The sequence below is a fragment of the Panulirus ornatus genome, chromosome 8 (assembly GCF_036320965.1).
Source record: "Panulirus ornatus isolate Po-2019 chromosome 8, ASM3632096v1, whole genome shotgun sequence".
NCBI classification, from domain to species: Eukaryota; Metazoa; Arthropoda; class Malacostraca; order Decapoda; family Palinuridae; genus Panulirus; species Panulirus ornatus.
The window spans coordinates 43,584,714-43,611,285 of record NC_092231.1 but is presented as its reverse complement, the minus strand read 5'-3'; the positions used below and the strand labels follow the sequence as shown (position 1 = coordinate 43,611,285).

The 26,572-nt window shown below is 44.1% G+C and overlaps 1 protein-coding gene across 1 annotated transcript in view; it reads right to left on the bottom strand.

The window, feature by feature from the left end:
• Positions 1 to 12,840, bottom strand: part of LOC139749916 (beta-galactosidase-1-like protein 2) — a 36,778-nt gene extending 23,938 nt beyond the window's left edge. Inside the window, exons 1-5 of the mRNA XM_071664330.1 lie at positions 12,680 to 12,840; positions 6,306 to 6,511; positions 4,993 to 5,178; positions 3,649 to 3,790; positions 2,868 to 3,030 (exon numbers count right to left, since the gene is read on the bottom strand). Of these exons, the coding sequence (XP_071520431.1) occupies positions 2,868 to 3,030; positions 3,649 to 3,790; positions 4,993 to 5,178; positions 6,306 to 6,511; positions 12,680 to 12,727 (745 nt within the window). The 5' untranslated portion in view covers positions 12,728 to 12,840. The remainder of the gene's footprint in view (positions 1 to 2,867; positions 3,031 to 3,648; positions 3,791 to 4,992; positions 5,179 to 6,305; positions 6,512 to 12,679) is intronic.
• Between the last annotated feature and the right edge of the window lie 13,732 nt (positions 12,841 to 26,572).

The window sequence follows — 26,572 nt, the reverse complement described above, 5'->3', positions numbered from 1 at the left end:
AAATACTAAGGAATTCAAACACCAAAAGACCATTGAATCCGTTTGAGGCTGTTTGTGATGGTGGAAGATATTAGAAACTCACAGATTACTCTGGTAGAAGTTGGAAGGTATACAGATAATTCATATAGAAAAACCTGCAAACTGTCAACGTGGCTAAAGAGACGCATATGATGTAAGTCACACCTTGAAACAATATATTTATCATGATCTTAAACGTATTTATAGAGCTACTTTCAACTTTTATAACTTGGTAAATCATTCCAAATGTTAAGAATCCAGTTTGAGAAAAAAATGTGATTCGCCTTATTCCTGGTAAAACGTTTGGCAATGAATTTGCACACCTTACTGGGAGTAAAATTAGACGAATTAAGTCTTAAGTAGCTTGCTGGATCAAGATTATGAATGGCTTTGATGAATTTTAAATACTTGCGTTAGATCACCACTCGACCTTCTCTTTTCTATGATAAATAGATTCAAGTCGCTTTGTCGGCTCACGGAGGATATGCCTCTCTGAAATTGTGTACTCATATTTACTTATATCTACTCAAAATCATCTGCATTTTTTGACAGATTTTTAGGATGTATCCGTTCAACGATAACAACGATGGACGACGATATCTCTGAGAGAAAATTTTTCAGGCGGTGGTGACGGCGTCGGGTGTTTGGAGAGAGAAAGACACACGCTGTGGCCAGCAGCTGCCTTTGGGGGGGTAGAGTGTGTTCCGCTTTAACTCTGGCGAGTGAGTCATGGCTGGAGACGCCTGGGGAGGTTCGGAGTGCCACCTGCCACCACAGATTTCCTACTGGTGCCACACACACGGGGCGACTTAGCCTGATGGGAGAGGGAGTAAAACCTCTGAAAGATCACGTCAACATACGACAGAGAAGAGAGTATCGACGTGATTCAACTTTAAGGAATAAAAATCGGACGAAAGTTGAATAAAGCGAGATTTAGTAGAAGGTTGGACGGCTCGGATAGATATCTAATGGTTGAACGACTAAGTATTTTCTGAACTCTGATATACAAGTTTTGCTCGATAAACTTAGAGTGTGAATGAGCAGACCAATTTCTTTCATAAAAAGTAACGTCAGGCGAGTGTTAACTACCAGGCTTCCATTTTCGTTTTCTGTGAAAGACTCGATTTTTTTTCCACGAGTTAATAAACAAGTGTTGCTGTACCAGCTGGCCACAAGGCGTCGACAGCTCACACCTCCACTGGAGTGGTGCGCGATTCATATACTGAGGTGTTAGCGCAGTAAGCCCCGCCCGGGGCCTCAAGGTGAAGGCCACGTAGGAAATACAGTGTAGCAGTGAGAAACTGGTAATTGAGTAGGAAATGCCAAATCGAAATTTCATGATTAAGTAATTCGATGTAATTCTTTTTCCTCAAGCGAGACCATGTGACCCTTTAACACGACGGTACGATCCTTGGGAACGATGTCATAGCTTTTGACATGACTCGTTTTTACCAAAGACATTGTATAATCGTACTAGAAATGTTCCGCAGTGGTTAAGGATCGCACCGTCGTGTTCAGTGTTATCAAAGATAAAACACTGGGTCATACTGCATGCATATGTCATTTTCCCTTTCATACAAATCTCATTCAGCCAATCAAGCAACATCAGTGATGCCACATTGTGACCAGATCATTCATTTCATATCATAAACATTTAAAACAAATGAGCTTGTTCGTGAATCTGTCTCCCTCTGGTTAGTCGCTAATAGCCGAATCTATAGCAGACTTCTAGTTATTTCCATAGATTATAAGTGGTAAATAAATATGCTCTTACATGAGACAGCTATGTAATACTGGTTGCATATGTAGAAAGCCGAGCTCACTATTCTGTCTCTTTAAGCATACTTTGTCATACGTAAGTTCTTCCTAGTCTTATTCTGCCTCCACCGCCGAAGCCAATTATTCCCCTAATGTGACGACAAAACGGTGATTACCAGCAATGCCGGCTAAGCTTTTACATCTACCCTCGGCGTAGTGGTTACGGTCACGCCAGCTGAATGGCTACGCTCACGCCACTAGGTTTACTCCAGATGGGTTGCCATGGTTATGGTAGAGGAGTAGCTATGGGTATTCTAGGTTATTGCTGAACGGTCGTGGTCACTTTAGTTGAGTGGATGCAATCATTCTAGCTGAGTGGCTATGGTTACGTCAGTTGAATAGCTGAGATTACGCTAGTTACGCCAGCTGAGTTGCTATGGTTATGCCAAGTGAGTGGCTATGCTTGCACCAGAGGAGTTGATACAGTTCCTTAACAGCACGAGTAAGACTTGTAAGAAAAGTTTTACCGGGAGGGTCTAATACCAGTCATGAAAACGCAGGCTGTGTTTTGAGTAGTACAGACTCTATCAGCTTCATGTGTCTGCTCCCATGGAATTCTGGGCCTCAACTGACTGTGATAAGATAGGGTTTCGGACTCAGTTATCTAGAGTGAAATCTTCTTTCCTGCATTTGAACTTAAAACCTTAAGACGCAACTGAAAAAATACTTAACGAGAAGACACTGTCATTATCTGCAAAGTAGCAGCAACAACAATAGTAATGACTACCTCCAGTGAGCAACACATAGCCCATCGTCTGTGCACAAAGCTTTTTCTGTAAACCCATGAACGAGAGTACACACGCAAGCTAAACCCTGCTCTCCCTCTTCTCATCATCTCTTAGGAATCCTAGGATATTTCAGATATACCTTACTTTTAACTACAGGCCGACCTAGGAATAAGCCTGCCCACTGATATCCAAAACGAGTTGACGTATAGAAATAGATATAGAGCATAGGTACTGTCCACCAATGTTTGGGATCAACCAACAATTTGTCACATCATCCTGAAGAACTTCCTTTACAGTCCTTACCTCCGGGAATGGCGCCGAGGTCTTGCGTTTCGATCGGTGTGTCGGAGGTGAAGAAGAGCGACTCCCAAAACCCATTACTAATGAGATTGTCTCGCAGGAACTCAAGATAAAGGATGTCCCGTGGGTTGTCGCTGTACCCGAACTGACCGTACTCGTTTTCAATCTGTGTAAACATAGTCTATATAACTACATGTGCCGAGGGCCTGCGTTGTCTATCTAATGAAATATAACAGTGGTGGTGTTGAATGATGACGGGATCTCAAGATAGACTTACGTGATGATCGACTACCGTAACACACTTTACGCAGAGGAAACAAAATTTCTTGATGTAGATTTTGGAACCTGATAACGATATCCTTTTAATCATATTCATGTGCCTTGAATCGCAGTTTCGTTGCGTCCTAGTTCGCACGACAGATACTCATCTTCACAGTCTCATCAGGACCCCTGGCCTGCTTGCTGACTCGTTCGCTCTAACAGCTCACGGCTCCTTACCTGGATGATGTGTTACCACCTCTTCCCCGACGGTTGGAGCCTCCTTACCTGTACGATGTGTCGACTGTTACTCTCTTCAATGCCTGTGGTTCCTTGCCCGGACGGCGTGTTAACACTTCTCTCCTAGCAGTTCTGGGCCCTACCTGAGAAAAAGGTCAAATCCCCCCTCTCTCACAGCCTGTGGCCCTTACTTGAACGGCAAGTTAACTTCTTCGTCCCTCATAAACTAAGAATTCCTGCATGGACATGTTGATTTCACTTCCCTTCACAGCCTGCATCCCCTCACCTGGACGGCGATAATGGGACCTCCCTTGGTGAACTGGAGATCCTCCAGCCTGGGCAGAAGGTGGTCAAAAAACCTGGCGGCAGCTTTCCTAAAGCCCTCGTAGTAGGTTCTCACCTGCATGGTGTAGTCACGTAGCAAGTAACTGTCGGGAAAGAGGGATAGTGTAGCTGGTGTGAGCTGATATTCTACTAGGAGCTGGGTGTTAACAATGAATGAATAAGATTGTTGACAAAACTGGGAAGAATTTTTAGTAATTGTACGTGTGTGTGTGTGTGTGTGTGTGTGTGTGTGTGTGTGTGTGTGTGTGTGTGTGTGTGTGTGTGTGTGTGTGTGTGTGTGTGTGTGTGTGTGTGTGTGTGTGTGTGTGTGTGTGTGTGTGTGTGTGTGTGTGTGTGTGTGTGTGTGTGTGTGTGTGTGTGTGTGTGTGTGTGTGTGTGTGTGTGTGTGCATAACACATTACTGGGGCCACAGTACGTGCCCTCAGCAATTCAAACAAAGCTATGAAGCTTCGCTTGCCATACATACAATACAAAACGTCATGTAGTATTCTAATGCGTCAGTCATGGTCATATGTAAATGCTAGACCCTCCCATCTTCACGCCTTCTGATCATAGTGTTCTCATGTTCTCCATCAAGTACACGTCCCACTTTGTTGAAAAACAGAAGGGAACCTGGACTGCTTTCTTCCTATGAATGAAAATAATCTAGAACATCAAAACTAATGTTCTTTTCACTGATGTAGGGCAATCTTATTTTTCACGCCCAGTAGTCGACTCACTACGACGTAATTAAAGAATGTATAATGTGCAGAGAAATCTGCAAGTGCGTCTCAGATTTCTATAACCTCACCTTCCCTTTTACTATCTTGTTACTTATACCGGGATATGCTATCTCTCTCCTAGGCTTGATGCCTCCCTCATCTGGGTTTGACGTATCTCGCAGATGGGTAAGTCATGTCATGTTAACTCCCTCACCTGTTAATGCTACATCTCTCATCTGTGCATTCTTTCTCACTCCTGGAAATTGTACGTCTCCCAAGTGTCCTCCTGATCTGGAAACGCATCTCTTCTGTTGTGGCCTTGCTACACCTCTCATCTACCCGTGTTTCTTCTCTCTTCTGCACATGTATTTCTCTCACGCAGTCACTGTGGCCCTCTCGCCTAGGAATTACGCCTCTGTCATCTTAGTATGTTGCACCTCTCCCACGGGTATCTTGGCCCCATTCACATTAACATCCTGGTTCTTTCATTTCCCAAGGGTAACTTAAACCTCTTACCTGAAAATGACGGCTCTCTCACCGGGGCATCCCTACTCTCTTTTCTAAGGGGAGCCTAGTCCTCTCACCTGGGCATGCCACCGAAGTCCCACTCAGAGCAGATGTAGGGTCCAGGTCTGAGGATGACGAAGAGGTCCTCCTCTTGCGCCATCTGCACAAAGGAGCGCACGTCCAGGAAAGGCGACATACTCTCTCTGAGGTCACCGAAGTCGTACACACCCCGACGCGGCTCGTGCAGGTTCCATGGCACGTACCTGCCACAGGAGAAATGAAGGTCGTGGAGAAGATACATTAAGGTGTCCTTCAGGGTTCTCTCCTATCGTCCACACTATCTTCTTGCTATAAATGATCTCTCTCTTTCTCTTAGTCATTTAACTCTGTTAATTCTTAAGCTGATGATTTCATTCTATATTCTTCGACTCACGTCCCTTCCCATCCTTGCTACACACACACACACACACACACACACACACACACACACACACACACACACACACACACACATACACACACCCTTCATCTTACACACTATACATTAACATTGGACATCCACCTATGCACAGCATCAAGCCCCCGCGACCCATAGCCTCCCTTTGGTGTTTACCTAATACACACAATAGTTTCTTTCCTAGCCCTGCAATTTACAGCCTGCTCACTAAGCTTAACGCATTACACTGCACAACACTTAATTCTTAACGGCACTGAGGCCTACTGTTTTCAGTGCCTGTATATTGATCATCTGATACACAGAACTATCAGGCCCACACCTTATATAATAAACATGACACTTAGCACAATACACACCAGACCTCCCACTGCACACACTGAATCTAATAAACTACAACTACATACACTCAAGTCTTCACACTTTTAAAACCTGCAGTTTGAGCTTCCACTGGGTACTCCTCCTTTGGTCTAGACGAAACTGCCACCATCCTGCACACTCTACATCTCACATGTCACACATTACTCACTATACCCGACATGATACACCGTACTCAGTCGTATATCTACATAACTAAGCCCACGGCTTCCAGCTTACATAAGGTCTCTCTAGTTGGCATAATGGACGTTTTCTTCGTACCCCACACACATCACAGCACTAACCCCCAATGTCCGCAGTTACTGCGATCGGGCGAGCCTCCTCCACCTACACACTATTCTCTACACATTCACATCTCCATAGCGTTGGATCCTGCAGCCCTCAGCTTCTTTAGGGTGACTCATTAGTAGGTAGGATGGCTCCAGCCCAACCCCTTCACCCTACACACTACACCCTACATAGACTCCCTAAGTAGACAGAGGGATCCAGCCTTACCCATTCACCCTACACACGACACCCAACACACACTCCCTACCCCTACACACACTACACACTCACGTCTCCACAGCATTGAGTCCTGCAGCCCTCAGCTTCCGTAGGGTGTCTCTCCAGTAAGCAGGATGGACCCGGAAGTAGTGGAAGGCGCCGGAGAGGATAACAATCTGCTTATTGTTGAGCATGAAGGCATCTCCCTCAGCCACCAGACCCGCCTCCACCACCCCGTCTGTTGCGTAGTGCTCATACAGACTCACACCCTCGCAGTCCTGGGAATCAATAAAGAGGAGCGTTGAAATAACACAGTCCAGTAAAAGGAAAGAAGACGCTCACATTAGTAAGACTTGTCTGTGTTACTCCAAGTTTACAATAACTCACGAAAATATACATGTGCACGTTCATACATCGTGTAAGCATATAGTACATCTATATCTATATCTGTACCTATATCTATCTATCTATCTATCAATATTTCTTATTTCTTTTTTATCATACTTAGTCGCTGTCTCCTACGTTAGCGAAGTAGCGCAAGGAACAGACGAAAGAATGGCCCAACCCACCCACATACACACACACACGCACACACACACACACATATATATATATATTTACCACTTATTTACCAAATGGCGTCCTAGCTTCGTCTCTTCGATGTATGCCAACTGACTTATATTTCTCTCTTGTATCTCCCCTGATGATGTGATTATTACACGAAAGTGCACTTGGGAACTTTTCGTGTTTCATTTTCCCCGTGGACTCATAGGAATATCTTGATCACGCGCAAAATTGTGATCCTTTCCAGTATATATATATATATATATATATATATATATATATATATATATATATATATATATATATATATATATATATATATATATATATATATATATATATATATATATATATATGTACGTAACACAAAAGAGATGAAGATACAAATACAAATTCTTTCATCGCAATGCACAAATGATAACAAAAAGTAGCAAGTAGAAACAAAACAAAATCATATCAGAGGTTCGTGTGACTAAGGATCTTCTAGACTCATGATTTCCCAGATTCTGGATCTTCCAGAATCTGAATCTTTCACATTACGGATCTCCCTGGCTTAGGATCTTCCAGGCTCAAGATCTCCCAGACATCAGGATCTTCCAGACTCTGGCTCCTCCAGACCCTGCATCTTCCAGACTCAGGAACTTCCATACTACTTCGTGACTCAACCAGATCACCGACGCTTATATCAAACCAACAAAGGAAAAACCAAGACTTACGCCCCTATCAGTTTGCTTCGACTATTCCAATTAGCGTCATCAGACGTGAAACATAAAGTAAGAACAGCGAGCAGATATAATGACCATCTGTATGTATGGAAGAACTCCAAGATAGGTCGGGAATATCTGTAAGAATAAGTTGTTTGTTGGAAATAAGAGTTTATTCAAAGACTATAAAATTCGTGATCATAAGCAATGCTTTATTCTGGAGATAAAATCGCTGTTATTTCTAGAGTCTGAATTACACAGGTGTTTGTGTGTTTGTGTGTGTGTGTGTGTGTGTGTGTGTGTGTGTGTGTGCGTGTACTTCAGGTTATGACTGATCTGAAAGTGTGCTTCGTTAAATTCGCTCTCATTTCTGGCTTTAACTTATGTTCCCTACACAGAACTTAGCCAACCGATGTTGATGGAACGATGATCATTGCGTAATATATTGATTTTGATATTCGTGTTATTTCTTATGGGTACATTTTCTGCACGTTTCCGCTCTTAACTTCCTAACATCATTTGTCTGGACCTGTTATTATTCTGTTTTCTAAAGCTTGTAAAAAGAAATGATTAATTCTATCATAGCGACGAATCGTTCATTAGAATTACATGTTTTGTTTCATCTTTATCTCATAAATCAAGTCTTGCCGCCACCATGAAGGTAGGGTGGAAAGAAAGAAAATTGATCATGATATTAAGGTGTACATGAATTCTAAATCTTTGATCTATAATGCGGACCAGGTCAGATGAGAGCAGCTTATAGAACAGATCTTTATCAAAATGGAATACGATTGGAATGTAAAGATCTTATACCCTTATTTGCCTCGGAACATTCGTCTCTGACATCGAAATCTGCTGGAATATAGTGTCTCGCTTTATAATGCTTCGTTGATTCCTCTTTGTCTGTGACTGCCCTCTGTACACTTGTGACGAACGAATCCGTTGGTGTTTGTTTCTACTACGTTTTTAGATTTTGGTTTATGCCTTCTGCTGTTTTGGTGGCCACATTGCTGACTATCAACGATATAAAATCGCCGTCATTCAAGAGCGTTCATTCATGTAATAGAAAAACGTGTGAGTACTGAGGTGTAAGCAGCTTGTTCTCCCGTTCTCTCGCTCAAGTGATGGAGGAACAACACTTATACCTTCGTGTTGTTAGAAGCTCTTGGGTTTCGGTCTCATCTTGTGTGTTAGGTGATGGATGGCACCCTCGGGGTAACAGAGACAACTCGTGTGGTGGAAATAGGGGGTGAGAGGTTTGCAGGGTGAGGAGACTCGACAGTTGTACCAGAGTGGTGGTGGTGGAACCACTCGCAATCCCGGGGACTCAAATACTTTGCCGGATTGCTGGAGGAAGAGGGGCTACAGGGTGTCGGAGGTTCTGGTGGTATGCTGGACGAGTTGCCGGTGGGGAGGGGCTAGTGTGGTGGAGACTCAACTGGTGTGCCGGGACGGTGGGGAGATGGCCTCAGGGATGCTAGAGATTCAATTGATGTGCCGACTGGGGTCCCCTTGGTGCAGGAAACTCAACTTGTTCCGGGATGGTACAGAAAGTCTCTAGAGTGACGGTAACTTAGTTTATGTGCCGAAGTGGTGGAGAGCAGTCCTGAGGTGCCGAGAGCAATTGAGGAGTTGGGTAGATGAAGGCTGCCTAGGAGATGAAGGAGATTTAAGTGGTTTATCAGGGCAGGACAGAGCGCTCCTAGGATGCCTGAAACGTAACAAGAAAGCTGACGAGGTACACGTGTCCTCAAAATACAAGATATTCATTTTGCGTCCTGGAGTGATGATGATGGTAGGGATGTCACAGTGGTGCCGGAGATTTATCTGATGTGTTAGGGTCATGAAGAGAAATACTGAAGTGCAGGAGAGTCACCTTGGGTGTCGAGGAAGTGGAGGGAACACCCAAGTAATGAAACGTTAACTAGTATCCTGTAGTAGTCTCCGACATTGTCTCCTCTTTTCCCAAACCCTCTACAAATCTTCAACCTCGCCTCCACAAAGATATGTGATCACACATCCCTACAGCTACCCCTTTCAGCACATCTACATCCATGAGAGACTCAGATGTTTGGGCTGAAATGACGGACAGCGTCCCTGGGATACAGAGCACTGAGCTGGTGTGCAGCAGAGGTTAACGACGCCCTGAATGGTAAAGGGCCAAATGGAGTGTCGGGGAGGCGGAAGACGTTACCGTGCATAGTGGCGAAGGATGTTGCTGGGATACAAAAGCAGACGACGTCCCCAGCTGTTGTGAAGTCGGCTGCTACATGGTAGCACGAGAGAGGCACGGATGCTCCGAATCCAACTTGGTTTCCATGGAGGTGCAAGTCAACCTCGGATGTCGTGGAGTCATTGGTGTTTTTAGGTGATAGCAAGACACTCCCATGTGGACCCACATGATGTTCCAGGGCGGTAAAAGACATCTCCAGATACTAAGGGTTCACCTGGTTTTCAAGCATGGTACAAGATAACCCCGTTGCCAGTTGGAGTCTCGGGCAGTAGACTCATCCCAAGTACCTATTGGTCAGCTGGTGTGCAGGGGTTGTATAAGATATTCTTAGATATCGTTATGAATTGTTATGGTCGGAACAAGACACTCCCAGACAACCTCATCCTCAGATCTCGTGGAGTCAGTGGTTGTTCCTTGGGGCTTAAGACTAACCCACGTGCCCTGGAGTCAGCTGATGCTTTGAGTTGGTATAAGACACTCCAGGGTGCCTTAGAGTCTGTTGGTGGTACAAAAAATAAGTTGATGATACTCATGAGCGTAGTCGAGTTATCTATTGTACCAGCGTGTTACCACACTCACCTAAGGGCTTCTGGTCAACTGGTGCGCTACGGTGCCAGGAGGCAATCATTGGTGATGGGTAGTTGTGCCGGAAAAGTGAAGGATGTTCTCTGGGATCTTGAGACTGCTAGTGTACCGAAGCGGTGGACCGTATCTATGGGGAGGAGGAGATCCTAATCATATGGTAAGGTGATGGAGGGAAAACTCGAGATGGTGAAGACTGATCTGGTTGACAGAGTGATGGATGGTTCATAGTGTGGTAGAGACTCAACCGGTGGTGTGCAAGGCGCCTCCAGTATGCAGGAGACTCACCTGATGCGACAGGTTTCCACCTTAGTGTGTTATGGCAATTAAGAGTGCCACTAGGATACTGGTGGGGGTTAGTTTGTTGGGTGTTGGGTGTAGGATGCTCCCAGCGAAGTGGAGGACTTTATATTGTGCTGGGGACTGCTTGTTCATCGGGATTGTGAAGGACTAATCCGGGTACAGTGAAGTTGTTGGCATAATGGTGTGATGGAAGTAGCAGGAGAGCAGAATAAAGTAAAAGTTAGGAGACGAATGACAGGTGTCTTTATACGTTTTACCTTTCCCCAACATTTTGTTTGATACTCTTTCTCGTGTAATTTGCTAACAATTTGTTTTTCTACCTTCCTTCCTCTTGTTGTTCTTTCCCTCCCTTAGCTATCCTTTGCCATTATGCTCCCCTTATATCTAGTATACTTTCTTCTCTTGATATCATGAGTTCGATCCCCAGCACGGGCAGAAGGCACAAGGCTCACCCATCCGTCCATTCTTCCTCTGGTAGGTAGATATAGGAGCACCGACTTCAGTTAGGTTAAAGCACCACAGCTGTGGCAGGCTTAGCCAGCATACAGCTTGAAGCTAGGCTCGAGTTTCCCCAGGGAGGGTCATGTCAAGGACGTGGCCCTAATTGACAGATCTTTGGGCCTACCAAAAGTTGGCGTTTCCGCACGCCCTAAGTTGCTCCCTGTATATATTCTCTCTCTCTCTCTCTCTCTCTCTCTCTCTCTCTCTCTCTCTCTCTCTCTCTCTCTCTCTCTCTCTCTCTCTCTCTCTCTCTCTCTCTCTCTCTCTCTCTCTCTCTCTCTCTCTCTCTCTCTCTCTCTCTCTCTCTCTCTCTCTCTCTCTCTCCTCATCACCCGGTTCGTCTCGCTCCCTCAATCGTTCAACCCTTCCTTCCCCTCCTTCGCTTCACCAAGTCACTTCCCTTTCATCTTCATCCTCTTCCACCCTCATTTTCCTCCTCCTCCCTCCTGGCTTACGTATCAGTGTCAACTCATTCCAACAACCCTCGCTATCCAGGCATTGAGACATTCGTAACAGCCACTGACTTCCTCATATAACTGAACTTCGACAGTAAAACCCGTACATAGAAAACTTGAGGCCATTAGAGGATGAGGCACACAAATTCAGTCTACGTTCAAAAGGTTACGGAAGAAGACCAACTTTAATCGGAACGTCATCTGCAGTAGTGATACACTCCAGGTTTCTAGGTGGACCTTCTGTTTGCAAAGTTGTACTGTTACAAAAAGGAAGTAATCTGATATGTGATACCTTAAATAGCCAAACTGTGTCCGGTCTCTCTCTCTCTCTCTCTCTCTCTCTCTCTCTCTCTCTCTCTCTCTCTCTCTCTCTCTCTCTCTCTCTCTCTCTCTCTCTCTCTCTCTCTCTCTCTCTCTCTCTCTCTCTCTCTCTCTCTCTCTCTCTCTCTCTCTCTCTGTATATAACATATATATATATATATATATATATATATATATATATATATATATATATATATATATATATATATATATATATATATATATATATATTCCCAAAGTTCTCGCAATCTCTTTAATCCTGTCATAATCCCTCCATTCACCTCCCTCCATCAATCCAGTCCTGTAACCCAATCTCGTCAGTCGAAATTCTTACAATCTATCCAAATCTTTCCCATGCATCCCATCTTTCTCCATTCACTATCCTCTCTTCCATCCTTCCTGACGACCTCCAATTCTCCAGACCACCTCCACCTTCCCACCCATAATAATCCCAGCACAAGCGTCCAAGAGATCGTACCTCGCACACCAGATGTTCACTTAGCCATAAGTAGTCAACACTTGGATAAGGTGGATATAGACTGAATATGATGACTTTAATTACCCTGGCAGTTGACAGGTCTAAAGCCCAAACACCCAACCACCCAAGCTGCCATCAAACATTTGGCTGCGAATAACAACAAATTTGTCCTTCTTGTAGCTACAGACCTAACCTACACTCCGTCATTGTATGCTTTGAATTGACGTTCGAAGCACACCTGACAAATGCTGCCCTATAGTAGGAACTATTGACAAATACTTAAAACATATGACCTTTGACCTGACCTGCAGTAGGAAGAGCGTCGCCAGAAGAATGCTCACCATGGGACCCATGATGGCTTCAGTAATCCTGCAGCCTGTGGCGGTGAGCCCACACTATACCCTTATATCTTATCGGACCCGGGGAGTAGTGTGTCGATGGTGTTATCTACTGTCACCACCACTCGATAGTGAGCAAGTGTGCAGGTGACAGGAGCCTGGGAAGGTGGGAACCATCCGCTGCCCCGCTTGTCTAATCTCTGGGAGGGGAACATCTGGTGTGTCTATAACACCAGAGGAAGGCCCTAGCTCATGGTCTAATCTCAAGTAGAATTAGGAGGAGAGCAGAAGGGAAGGACGAGGACTTATTCCTGGTTACTCTCAGGAGAGGGTGGAGGGACAGTCAGGGGCGGGGGACACATGCCAGATTGCATGACCTCTGTACCTGCAGAATATCCTCGTGTCATCTCTGCTGATGGCGAGATCCTGTATATCTACATATATCTTAGATGTTCCATGTTGCAAATAATGAAGAAAAATTTTTCTTATTCGACTGAAAGCAACGCATCAGTTCTATCATCAGTGGCTGGTGATGCCGACGTAGTGTGAGGTCGAAACAAAATGTTTTTACTCAATATACGTCGAGTTGTTTAGCTCCAGTGGTGCAAAACAACTAGGTGACGTTGGAGTAAGCAGCAAAAGTTCCAGTGGGGTAAAGATGTTAGTGATAGGAACTGAATAGTATCAACTCCAGTTGGGTAAACAAGTGTGTGACTTTGAAGTATTCATGTCGTCTGAATAATATTCTCACCAGGTTCGCCGCAGGGCAAACGAACTGCTTTAAGATGCGAGTCAGCTGAAAAATCCAGAAAGAAAGGGACTGAGACAACATTACAAATGCAGAAGATGCGTGGAAGAGATGAAAGGCAGGGTTGGGAGGTGGGACCCCAGACGTCAGGTGAGAGATACGAGGAACAAAGCAGTTCAGAAATTAAAAATAATCTAATAACTTTCAGGGAAGGAAATTGGAATTACTAAGAACAAGGAGCATTAGCCTTAGAGAAGTTGAAGAAGAGATAGACAACGTGGTCGTGGTGAATGAATAAAGAAGAGGGAACCACAAAAACAGATTTTGAAGAAAGAAGAAATGAAAGAATGAAATTAAGTATACAGACAGTAGGTATGTGCAAGGTAAGTTTGGGTAAGATAGGGAAGGTGATTGTTGATATATGTTGGATGATGAGGATGAATGCAACAATCATTAAGATGATTCATGAATGGTTAATTGTGTCTGTGGCTGTCCATCATCATTGTCGTATGTTCGTCCAGTCATCACTGTATCATCCTATGATTAATCTGGTGTGGTCATTCAGTCATCAGTGTGAGTTATGGTCCACTCATCAGCGTGGTGTGGTCGTCTAGTCATCAGTTCAGTGTAGTAGTCCAAAGTATCAGCGTGATGTGGTAGTCCAGTTATCAGTGTAGTATGGTCGTCCAGTATATCATTATGGTGTGGTAGTGCAGTAATCAGTGATCAGTGTGGTACAGCCATCAGCGTGGTGTGGTCATCAGTGTGGTGTCGTCATCAGTGTGGTGTGGTCATCAGTGTAGTGTAGTCATCATGTGGTGTGGTCATCAGTGTAGTGTAGTCATCAGTGTGGTGTGGTCATCAGTGTGGTGTGGTCATCAGCGTGGTGTGGTCATCAGTGTGGTGTAGTCATCAGCGTGGTGAGGTCATCAGTGTGGTGTGGTCGTCACTGTGGTGTAGTCATTAGTGTGGTGTGGTCATCAGCGTGGTGTGGTCAAGCCATTAGTGTGGTCTTGTCGGTCAGTGGCAGCTCAGGAACTCGTCCAATAAGTACGTCTACAAAAGAAACAGAGCACTGTACTACGAAGTAACACTTCCATAGCATCGTTCTGCGGTGACACACTCGCTCCAGGAGGGGCAGCAAGGTGTGGTGCAACAGCTGTACCATGATGGCATCAACAATGGCGGGGTAGCAGAGTGGTGCAGCAGCTGTACCATGATTGCATCGGCGCTGGCGGGGTAGCAGAGTGGTGCAGCAGCTGTACCTTGATGGCGTCAGCAATCAAAGTATGAATTATGAGCGTGAGACACACAGAGGAATGGGGTGATTTCGGGCCGAGGAAGGTGAGACCCGCTCTCGTTACCGAGACTTAATGGTTCATACAGTGCTCCCAGGGTCGCCATGTGTCTTTTTGAATAATGTATTGATTAGCATAAGAGGAAGTGATCCTGGATGTAATTGTATACATTTTTGATAAATCTAGGACATCCAGCACCTAGTCCCGGCGCATGGAGCAGATGAAGTCTTTAAGTAACGTCGGTGAGACCTCGAAACAAGGCCTGGTACAACAGACGACATTCAGGATCTGCTTACTACTTCGGTGATGGTGAGGATATGAGTTTTTACCAGGCATTTGCCTCACCATTATAACAATGGACGATAGTACCCTTATATCACATAGATGTCCTTGAAAACGCCATTAATGATTTGGACTGATAAGGCCTTTAACATTATGTGCCACTGATTGTAGGACAGCAGTCCGCTTTGGAGGATGAAACATAGTCGCTCAAAGTGATGTAAGGACTAACTCATGCGAGGCAGACACCAGTTCCTCGTCAAGCACCACAAGCAACACATCTAGCTAGGAAGGTATGAGACAGTAATACTGTGTTTTGTCTTTAAGGTGATGATCTTACTTCGAACGTATAGACACACATAATTTTTTCAAAGGCTAAAGAAAACTTTTGAGTGTAGTAAGTCGTAGCATATGTATGCTGCAAAATTATTGTTGAGTTTACAATCAGACTCCGTGTCTTGCATATGAAGTACTTTGGAGCATGTAGTCAGTGTCCTACACACACACACACACACACACACACACACACACACACACACACACACACACACACACACACTGACTTGAGTGTACAGTTAGAACCCCATGTTTTACACACACACACACACACACACACACACACACACACACACACACACACACACACACACAGACCATAAGAGTACAGTGTGAACCCCGTATCCTACACATAGAGAGACCGTATAACTGAGAGTCATGGCCCCGTGTCCTGCACATATGGAGACTAATGAGGCCTTTAGTCAAAAGCTTTATCCGCTTTAGAGGCCATTTGAACAAGAGCTATACTCCCGCATGTGTGGAAACCATCGGATGTGGCATCGGAGCCTAAACTATACAGTCAGAGTTTAGATTGTCCAGTAAGACTCCAAGGGCATGACAGGAACCTTCGTGGTGCACGTAGAAGTCAGTGAAAGAGTGAAGAGGAAAGTTACATAGCCAACATCGAGAAGACATTCCAAATGGCCGGATATTATGGGGAGAGTAAGGCCCTCTGGCAAACCTGCCCTGAATCATTTTCAGCACCCAAAGGAAGCACAGCGTCATAGCGAGTCATACGTCATTTTCGAAAGCCGAAGAGGGTTCTATTTAAACTCTCTCTCTCTCTCTCTCTCTCTCTCTCTCTCTCTCTCTCTCTCTCTCTCTCTCTCTCTCTCTCTCTCTCTCTCTCTCTCTCTCTCTCTCTCTCTCTCTCTCTCTCTCTCTCTCTCTCTCTCTCTCTCTCTCTCTCTCTCTCTCTCTCTCTCTCTCTCACGTTCTATATCCCTTCTTCGTTCGCCGGATATCCACCCTCATCCTTGCTTGCCATGGCCTCCTTCATCCCATGTTTGGCCTGAGGAGGCAAATAGCCGCCAGCCAAATATTCATCGCCAAACTTTAGACACCTTCTCTCGCCTGCGAAAAACATGGCATACAAAAAAGAAAATGAAAAAAGGAGAGGCCCAAAGTAAAAGCTTAGTCTCTCGAATTAGCCACCTATAAGTTTCCTCATACAGTGAGGCAGTGAATATTTTGCTTGGTAAGGAGGTCACGAGACCACTGGCTCGAGATGGTTGTCAGTGTCGAGAAGAGGAAAATAGGTCACTTGTGAAATTTGCCCTGACTGCACAACTGTTACACACACACACACACACACACACACACACACACACACACACACACACACACACACACACACACACACACACACACACACACACACACACACACACACACACACACACTTTAGCCTATGCCATGTACCCACTTATCGACCAGGCCATAAGAGAGGATGAACAGCTGGAAGGACTGTGGACCGGCTGCCACGACCAGGATTCAAACATATACGGGTTTGATCCAAGACGGTAGCCCGTGCATGCGTGAAGTTCAGTAGCGCTAACCACTTCACAACGACGTTCTGTATACACCAGGGGGGTCCGTGTGTGTGTGTGTGTGTGTGTGTGTGTGTGTGTACAACTGGGCATGATGTATATGAAAAGCTTTTAATTCTTTCCTTACCTTCTCTCTTGGGTCGGGAGAAGGACATATGACCTGTCACGCCAAGAGACCACCTCACTTGCCATACAATTTCCTCCTATTTAGATGGACCTCTGATTCCGACCCTACAATTTCCCTCAACACTTTGCAGACAGTTGATCACCTCAAGCCTCTGGTCACGCCCTGCAGAGGACAGGCACAGACTCTACGCTATTCTGCATGTTGTCTTTATATTCTGAAATACACGAAGGGATACACTGTGTTCTGACTGCATACTTCATGTTGTGAATGAAGACTCGCACATTACTGTAATCTTAGGTCGTAAATATATACTTAATGCTTTAACTGTAGGCTATATGGAGTGACTGTACACTTCAGATTCCGACCATATCTCTCAAGGTCTATAGATGCTGGAGATAGTTCTGAAAGAACATACCAGGATTTGTGTGGGGCTTCAGGTGAGTTGGTGTCCATACTCCAAAATCTTGGTAAACACTCCAGGTTTTACAAGCACAGAAGGCAGGATATACTAAAGTATATTCATACAGAATCATCGGTAAATGTCAGGGCACTGGACGTGCTTACACTGAATGATATAATGGGGAATTACAGTTTGTCTGTCGTGCTGTGTCAGGGCCATAAGGATTTTATAGATCGTCTGTGCTACACCACACTCAAGACACATGGCGACCCTGGAAGCACTGTATGAACCATTAAGTCTCAGTAACTAGCGCGAGTCTCACCTTCCTCGGCCCCAAATCACCCCATTCCTCTGTGTACCTCATGTCCGTAATTCATACTTTGATTGCTGATGCCATCATGGGACAGCTGCTGCACCACACTGCTACCCCGCTGGTGCTGATGCCATCATGCAATAGCTGCTGCACCATCCTGCTCCCTGCCAGTGTTGATACCATCATGGTACAACTGTTTCACTATTCTGCTACCTCGCCGGTACTGACGCCATCGTGTTGCACCTGCTTCACTACCTCGCTCCTCTAAGACGCTCAGCGTCCTTACAAGCTGCCATTATCACCCCACGGCCCTGAAATTATTTCCATTGTCCCTTGTTACATGATACCTCTGCCTCACTAACTGGACACCCCTCAGAACCTCAGCCCCTTGTCACGCGTTCTTAACACCTTACTACCTATCGCTACCACCCTGACGCATCAAGACCAGCACTCTGCAAATCCTAGAACTTCGTTGCTTCTCCAGCATGCCCACCCTGGCACTCCCCAACACCGTGCCACATCTCACACCCTTTCATCCCCCCAACTCAAAACACTTCCAGTACCGTGTCTCACCTCACACCCCTCACTTCCCTCACTCACAACACTTCAGCACCGCGCTACACCTCACTTTCCCTCACGTCCCCCACTGACAACAGTACTGAGCACCGTGCCACGCCCCACACTCCCTCACCTCCTTTACTCAGAATACTCTAGCACCGTGTCTCACCTCACCCCCCCCCCCCCTCACTCACAGAACGCTCCAGCAACGTGCTTCACCTCAAACTTATTCACCTCCCTCACTCTCTAGCACCGTGACTCACCTCACCTCTCGCATCCATAGTACTTTCCGGCAACAAGCCACACACCCCACTCACTTCCTCACCTGCCTCACTCACAACACTCCCCACAGACAGGAAAAGTTGGAGGAACAGTTGTTAAACTACCGCAAACCGACCATTACAACTTCGACCCTACTGATAAATTTACTCAATTACGTCATGGTGACGTCCCTACTCCACCGGAACACCAAAACAAGGCCGGCAACAAGGCCGGCTACATTGACGACCAACTGGATGACCGGCACACACGCTTGACCACAATACCCAGATTGTCTTCAAGGTTACACTGTAGGACACACTTAAGTTCCTCATTCTACGCAATTCAAATGCAGTCTTCAGCACCTGTTTCTCATGATAACTTTTAAGATTATGAATTGGAAAGTGAAGAATATGATAGTTCATTCATCCCTAACACTTTATTCAAGCTTCGTGCATGAATGTACAAAAGAGTAAATCTCAAATAATGTAATTAAGGGGAACTTGTGGTACAGGCTTCTTTCTGGTGACTGGTAGACAGTGGCTTCCCCCTGGTGTCTGGTAGCCAGTGGCTTCCCTCCGATGACTGGTGGCCAGTGGCCTTGTGTTCTTCCTCTGTTGACTGGTAGCCAGTGGCTTCCCACTGATGATTAGTAGTCAGTGGCCCTGATGATTGATAGCCAGTGGCCCCCCTCTGGTGACTGGTAATCAGTGGTTTCCTTTTGATGGGTAGCCAATGGTCTTACAAGCCTTGGTTAGGACCCTTGGCTTACTTATGGGATTCGTAAGTGTACACCGAGCAGTACTCTTGTTTTCTGCCTTGCCACAACTCTACCCTCCCTTTGTACCTCGCCATAACAATGAGCGTCACGACACAACTAAGCTGCAAAATCATCCCGCCAACGTCAGTATAGATACTACACCTCATGTTAGTAGCATCTCTCTCTCTCTCTCTCTCTCTCTCTCTCTCTCTCTCTCTCTCTCTCTCTCTCTCTCTCTCTCTCTCTCTCTCTCTCTCTCTCTCTCTCTCTCTCTCTCTCTCTCGACTATTCTATTTCTATGCCTCCTGACGTAGAACATTCTCATATTTCTATATATCTTTTTTTCGCTCTCTTACATAGTGCCTTCTATACCCTCACTCGTTTTCCTCTTTCCCCCTTCCCGACGCTTTTCTTCCACGTTCCTTCTATACTCTCACTCGTTTTCCTCTTTCCCCCTTCCCGACGCTTTTCTTCCACGTTCCTTCTTCAAACTTCATATATGAATTTCCAGAGGACATTTTATATTTTACCTTTTTCTACGTTGGAGAATTTCCCGGAAGTCGTTCGTACAACGAATGCTTCGCCGAGATGATAGGGATGATAAGGGGTTTGAGGACGGATCGACAGCACTCACTCATACCCAAGTGTCAAAGAAGGCGAAGCAAAATAAAGTGACACACAGACGTGCGAGCGCGCAAGAGAGAGATACAAAGAAAACTGCTTCCCGTTTTTTTCCTTAATGGCCCTCACGTGAAACATTCTCCACTAACTTAAGTTTGATAGCTTGAAAATAGTCTAAACACGGTTGGAATTATTTTTCCCAGAAAAGCCTGGGCTGGCTGGTCGAAATACTACACCAGTCTTCCCCAGCAGTATAGAAAGGGATTTTTCGGCGAGAATCTGTAGTAAAGTTGTTACCTGATGTTGCATTTTTCATGGCCTGTTATAGTTGTTGTTAACACAGATACGGGGGAGAAGGGAGTGTCTGGATTACGTGGTAATTCCTCCACCCTCACCCCACCCCCACTCACTCTCTCTCTCTCTCTCTCTCTCTCTCTCTCTCTCTCTCTCTCTCTCTCTCTCTCTCTCTCTCTCTCTCTCTCTCTCTCTCTCTCTCTCTCTCTCTCTCTCTCTCTCTCTCTCTCTCTCTGCAGTAAGTGGTGGGCGGTCGGGAAGGTTAGTGAGGCTGAGCACTGAGGCTGCACCTCAGTGGCCGACAACTGGTATTCCTGTCACCCATATAGCTCTCATTTTTTCTGCCTTCCCCATACGTGGGCTGCTGACTTTCGATCCACAAACAAACAGGCTCGTCTTCTCATGCATAAACACGTAAATCATACTACCCTTTCTTCGTAACTCAATACTATTCTGAGTTGAACGCTGCGCATCACCCAATAATATCAAAACAATATAAATTTGCTTCTACTTTTATGTATATCAGATATGCAAATGGGGTGACTGGTCAAGTATCTATATATGCGTCTGGAATTAGAAAAACTGGAAGCTACGGAAATTAGAAATGAGGTGATCAGATGACCAAGAAGTGAGACAAATGGGGCTAAGAGACATACTCGCATACATGAACGAGGTGCCAGCCAGAGATAGAGACAGAACGAGCGAGATTTGCGGATGGGGCAAGAGAACAGGAAGAGACAGGAGAACAAGGGGCAGGAGAGCAGAACGGAAGATAAACTACACAGTAAATCAAAACATAATTTGGCCAAGATATCTTAACAACAATATCGCAACAAAGTAAGAAAATTTTTCTTTTCTTTCTTCCATTTATCTTCAAAGACTGACCATGGTGGGTGACAAAGGAATGGGCGTTACAAGACAAGGTGATCGAAAAGGATACATATCTATAGATATATAAGTAGTAATAATTCAATACGAAAAGGCATAAAAAGATATTGAAAGCAATAATGAGTAAACGACGGGAGACAGTATATATAGATATACAATATCTAATCACTGATAACTCAAAACTAAAAGTAATTTATAATGATGAATATACTCATGAAAATGATATAATTATTTGAATGCCACAATGGGACAACGTAGATAAGATATCATTAACGAAACTTACGTACTGAGAGAGAGAGAGAGAGAGAGAGAGAGAGAGAGAGAGAGAGAGAGAGAGAGAGAGAGAGAGAGAGAGAGAGAGAGAGAGAGAGAGAGAGAGAGAGAGAGAGAGAGTCGATGGTGTGTTTGTAGGAAACTAGAAAGTTATGTAATAATGAAATAGATCCGGAAAAGTTGAATTATGACAATGAACATCTCATTACTGGAGATAATCAATTTTGTGACTCACACACCACTCAAAGGAATCAAACATATTGCTAACAAAAGTAGATCAGGTGTACAAAAGCTTAACGATAAGAATTTTTTATTATGCTAGAGACTTTAATTTCTCTTTTAAAGAACAGCAAGAGACGAGGGACAGACCATAGCTGTAGACTTAAATGTAAATCAATAAGTAATGGACCAGCAGATAAAAGCGAATGGTTGAAGAAAGAAATGAGCCTATGTGAATCCTTCAAACTGGTTAAGGCAAAGCCACATGTCAATAAGAACTGATACCATATTTGGTCTCTTTGCACGTGATAGGGAACTCTTGACAGACGATTAATAGATATCAAATAACATCATAATGATCTTAAGTACATCCTACTCTTTAGGTCTAGAAAATTGTGGTACAGAAAAGGATGACGAATTCTGTGTGTGATCTGATTTATAATGACAAGATTATCGAGGAAGAGATTAATGATTTGATCATAAAGTGAATAATCTTCATAAAGAAATTACATAAACGCCAACACAATAGCATTCTGCGTGAGGCTAAATAAACCTAATCACCACTGATTAAAAGAAATAACTACGGAATCAGTACAAATCAAAAAAGTAATTTCGGGTTCATTGTTAATCAAGAGAATTAGTCACGGGTCCAGAGTTGATTAAGATAATTTGCTATGGTTTAATTAGTAATTAAAGACATCATTACGGGTTCATTATTCGTCCAGTACTAACTTGAATAGATGACTATGTGTTCAATATCAATCAAAGAAATATTTACGGGTTAATTACTAATTCAACACTTATCAAGACCAATAATAACGTATTCAGTGCCAGTTAAAAGATATGGACTCAGTTCTAGTGAATGAAAACAGGTTTAGTACCAATTAAGAGAAATTATCGGGATACGAAAAAGAATATAAAAGGCAAAAATGGTAGATATGCAGAATATAAAGATAAAAGGAAAAGAGAAGAGAAATTAAAAGGAAAAGAATAGATTCTGAAGAAATAGTTAGAATTGCTGAAAAGGCATCACGTATATACTCACACAACAAAGCATAATTGAAGGGAAAGTAATCTAAAACGTGTAGCAAAAATCAAAAAGTATTGTTACACGCAAACGAAGAGGAAAAAAATGAGACTGAGCTATTCACATTTGGAGGAGAAAATATAAAAACATTACCGAGACAATATGTAGAACTTGGCTACTGTTTTTGATACGTTACTATTTACAGGTAGAGTTCCTCATGATCAAAAGTTTTCCAATGGAACACTGCTATTTAGATAAGTTAAAAAGTCTCTGCTTAGAAATGATCACCTGGTTAGGTTGAAGTATTTGATGGTAAACGTAAACTCATGAAAACCACAGTTCAAGGCAAGACTGCAAATCGTGTATATAATCTCCTCCAAACGATTCACAGATCGTTTTTGATGGTATCATTCAAGTCAAACAAATCTACTTGAATTCTTTTAAGATGTAGTCCACATATATAGTGAAAGTAAAGCAGATGATATCTTTTCTCTAGATTTTTGAGAGAATTAAATGATATATCGCATCAGAGATTATTCACTATGGTTGAGTCAATTGGTATAAATGGGAATGTAATTTAGTGGCTAGAAGACTGGTCGACTGGTCTTAGTAAGGAGTGGTGATAAACATCAAGCCTCAGAATCTTGGTGTTGGAACCAATTCTGTCTCTGTTACATATCACTGTCAGTGGCAATTGGCTAAGCTATAAGGCATTAGAATTTGCAGACTATATAAGCCAAGTAGTAAAGCTGCAACAGATATTGAAAGTCCACGGTAGCAAGTTGACAATGGCAATAGGGTGTACTGGACTTGTGGGTGGCAAATAGATTTTGATGTTGATATTTACAAATATTTACATACTGGAAGTAAAATTGAGACGAAAAGCAACAGCATGAATTCTGTTGAACTCGAAAAGGTGGGTGAGGAAAAAGAAATGCGTGTAACAACCTCCAATGCCCTAAAACCAATTAAGCGGTGCCTAGAGGCCATCGAAAAGTTCCAAAAAAAATGATACCTTTCGATTTCATGTCTATAAAACTAATCCCTACGTTCTACAGTTCACCGGTACCAACTCACATTGATTAATTATCTTATTCAGTTATGATTACCCCCACACCCTCCCATCCCTCCCTGACAAAACCCCGATGAGCCAGACAACTGTCAGTGATCGTCATCAACCTCACAGCATCGCATCGAGCCTTTGTGCTCTCGTGTTAATCTGAATATCATGACGCACTATCTATCGGCATCACTGCACTCATTTAACGTTTAGGCATAATGCAGTTCCGGTGATCCCCCCCCCCCCCCCCGCTCCCCCCTTCACGAACATAAATGAATCAACATGCTCTAAATTGCTAATATGGGAACCGGGAGCCTTGCAGTGTCAATGGTATTAAGGATTAAACTTTTATTGGTAAAAAATGATTAATGTATCTTTCACGTACACACACTGCACTCCCATGTTTTACAGTTTCAGGATTATTTTTGTAAGAATTTACCTTCTTCTTTTAACATATAATGAATGTATCCTCTACATATAGTTTGGATCGTTTTCACCTTTCTTCTTATAGGGACCCAAGGGTACTTATGAAAACCTGGTTTTCAACTTCCGTTGAGTTTCGAGTATCTGATATATATGTGTGTGTGTGTGCGTGCAAAATCACTGCTAGGAAAAGGAAACATGAGAATCCTGAGTGCTTTCGTGTATTACCACATCTTCAGAATACTAGTCCTCCATTTACTCTTCAGTGAACGTGAGTTTGCAAAATGGTGCACATGTATGAACTCAGAGCAAAAGAATGATAATTCAATCACTGCGAAATACTATGAATTCACCGCTAGTCGCACTTGTATTCACTGTTGCTTGTGTCTATACTCAGGATGTCTGACACTACATTTCCCTGTCCTTGTAGTTCACTGTTGGGCCTTACACTTACTCTGCTCTCGGTTCTCATATGGTATGGAAATGAACACAAGGCTTGGATAAGAAAGAGGTATTAGCTAAGGGAAGAGAGGAACCAGTGGAAATAAGAGTGAGTGAGGTGGGACGAAGCGAGAAAAAGCTTGGGCAAGGCAAGTGACAAGACGTGAGATCTCATGTACTTGAGAAGACTTAAAAGGAATAAGGCATGTAGGAAGGACGTGAGTAAGTAAGACACGTTGGCTTGGTACAGTATTGTTCATGGATCAATTAGGGTAAGGCATGTTGGAGGATGAGTTGGGTAAGGCACGTGAGAGATGGACGGCTGGGCAGGGTATATGTGTGAGAGAGAGAGAGAGAGAGAGAGAGAGAGAGAGAGAGAGAGAGAGAGAGAGAGAGAGAGAGAGAGAGAGAGAGAGAGAGAGAGAGAGAGAGAGAGAGAGAGAGAGAGAGAGAGAGAGAGAGAGAGAGAGAGAGAGAGAGAGAGAGAGAGAGAGAGAGAGAGAGAGAGAGAGAGAGAGAGAGAGAGAGAGAGAGAGAGAGAGAGAGAGAGAGAGAGAGAGAGAGAGAGAGAGAGAGAGAGAGAGAGAGAGAGAGAGAGAGAGAGAGAGAGAGAGAGAGAGAGAGAGAGAGAGATATGGGGAAGGTATGTGAGAGGAGGCGGGCTGAGCAAGGCACGTACAGGGACAAAAACGGTAACAAGGGTGTCCTTGGAGCTGGCTGGTGGAGAAGTTACCGGCTGGGGTATTGACTTAAGCCCCTCCGACAAGGGTATGTTGACAATCTCTATAAATCGAAGGGAAGAGAAGTTTCCCTCACCACTGTCACATTCCTTCACTCAGAGGAGCTCTTTCCCCAAACCACTGTCTCCTACATACCGAGGCAAAGGATTTTCCCCTCGCTACTGTCTCCCTCCTTCATATAGAAGCCGGGAAGTTGTCCTTTACCTTTGTTTCATTCCTACACGGTTAGGGAGAGATGTTTCCTTCCAACACTCTTGCACTCTACGCCCAGCAGAAAGAGTTATCCCCGTATCAATATTTCACGCCACACTATGAGAGAGTGGTGCCCCCACCGCTGCCACAAACTGAGCATAGGCAGACCTTCCACTCACTCCCCCACACTGAGGGAGGAACCAAAACCTTTGTAGCGATGCACTCTTTCACATGCTCCGTGCCCAGGCCGTACTTGGTTGCACTTTCTTCAGAAGTCGTGTTCATCGGAAAAGGAACCATTCCAGAGGAATCAAAGCAGCTGGAACCTCAAGAGAGACAGGTACAATGGAAATAATACAGACTTCACAATAAAGCAGGTAAAAAAGAATGTAATTAACGTCACTTTAACAGATTGGCTTTCTTAGCACCAGCTGTTCTGGAGCCTTTGCAAGCTCTTGTTGCTAGAGGGGAAACCTCTCCAGCAAAACCAAGGCAAGTGGAACCTTGGAACAAATAACGGGAACGAAGTAGCTTAGATTTGGCCGTACCGTCTCCTCTTCTCGGAAACTTGCCTGCCGCGTTCCAGGAACTATAAAAAGAAATTTTGAGCAAAACAAGGATCCTGGGAAACTGAGGACGGAACTTTATTGGATTCGTCTGAACTGCCGCATTTTGGGGACGGTTGAGGAGCTCACAGATGTGATAAAACTTACATACATACGAAGGAGCGCTGATGGCTTCTCCAGTCTTGGAAACGTGTAGCATGTTGGACATATTACACACAAGTACCTGGTAATCCAATTTTTGACTTACTTTTGAAGATGATGAAATATAGATTCGTTGCAATATAACTTTACCAACTTGTCACAAAGTCTTTAATAAGATCCGCAGAAAGCATTTCATAACTGTTTTAGCAGTGTTATTCGTCCATCTTGAAGCGAATACCTGGGAATGTAATATCTGGGTCACACTTGAAGATAATGAAATACAGATTCGTTGCAATATAACCTTACCGAATTGTCGTAGTCTTAATAAGATCTGCGGAAAATCTTTTT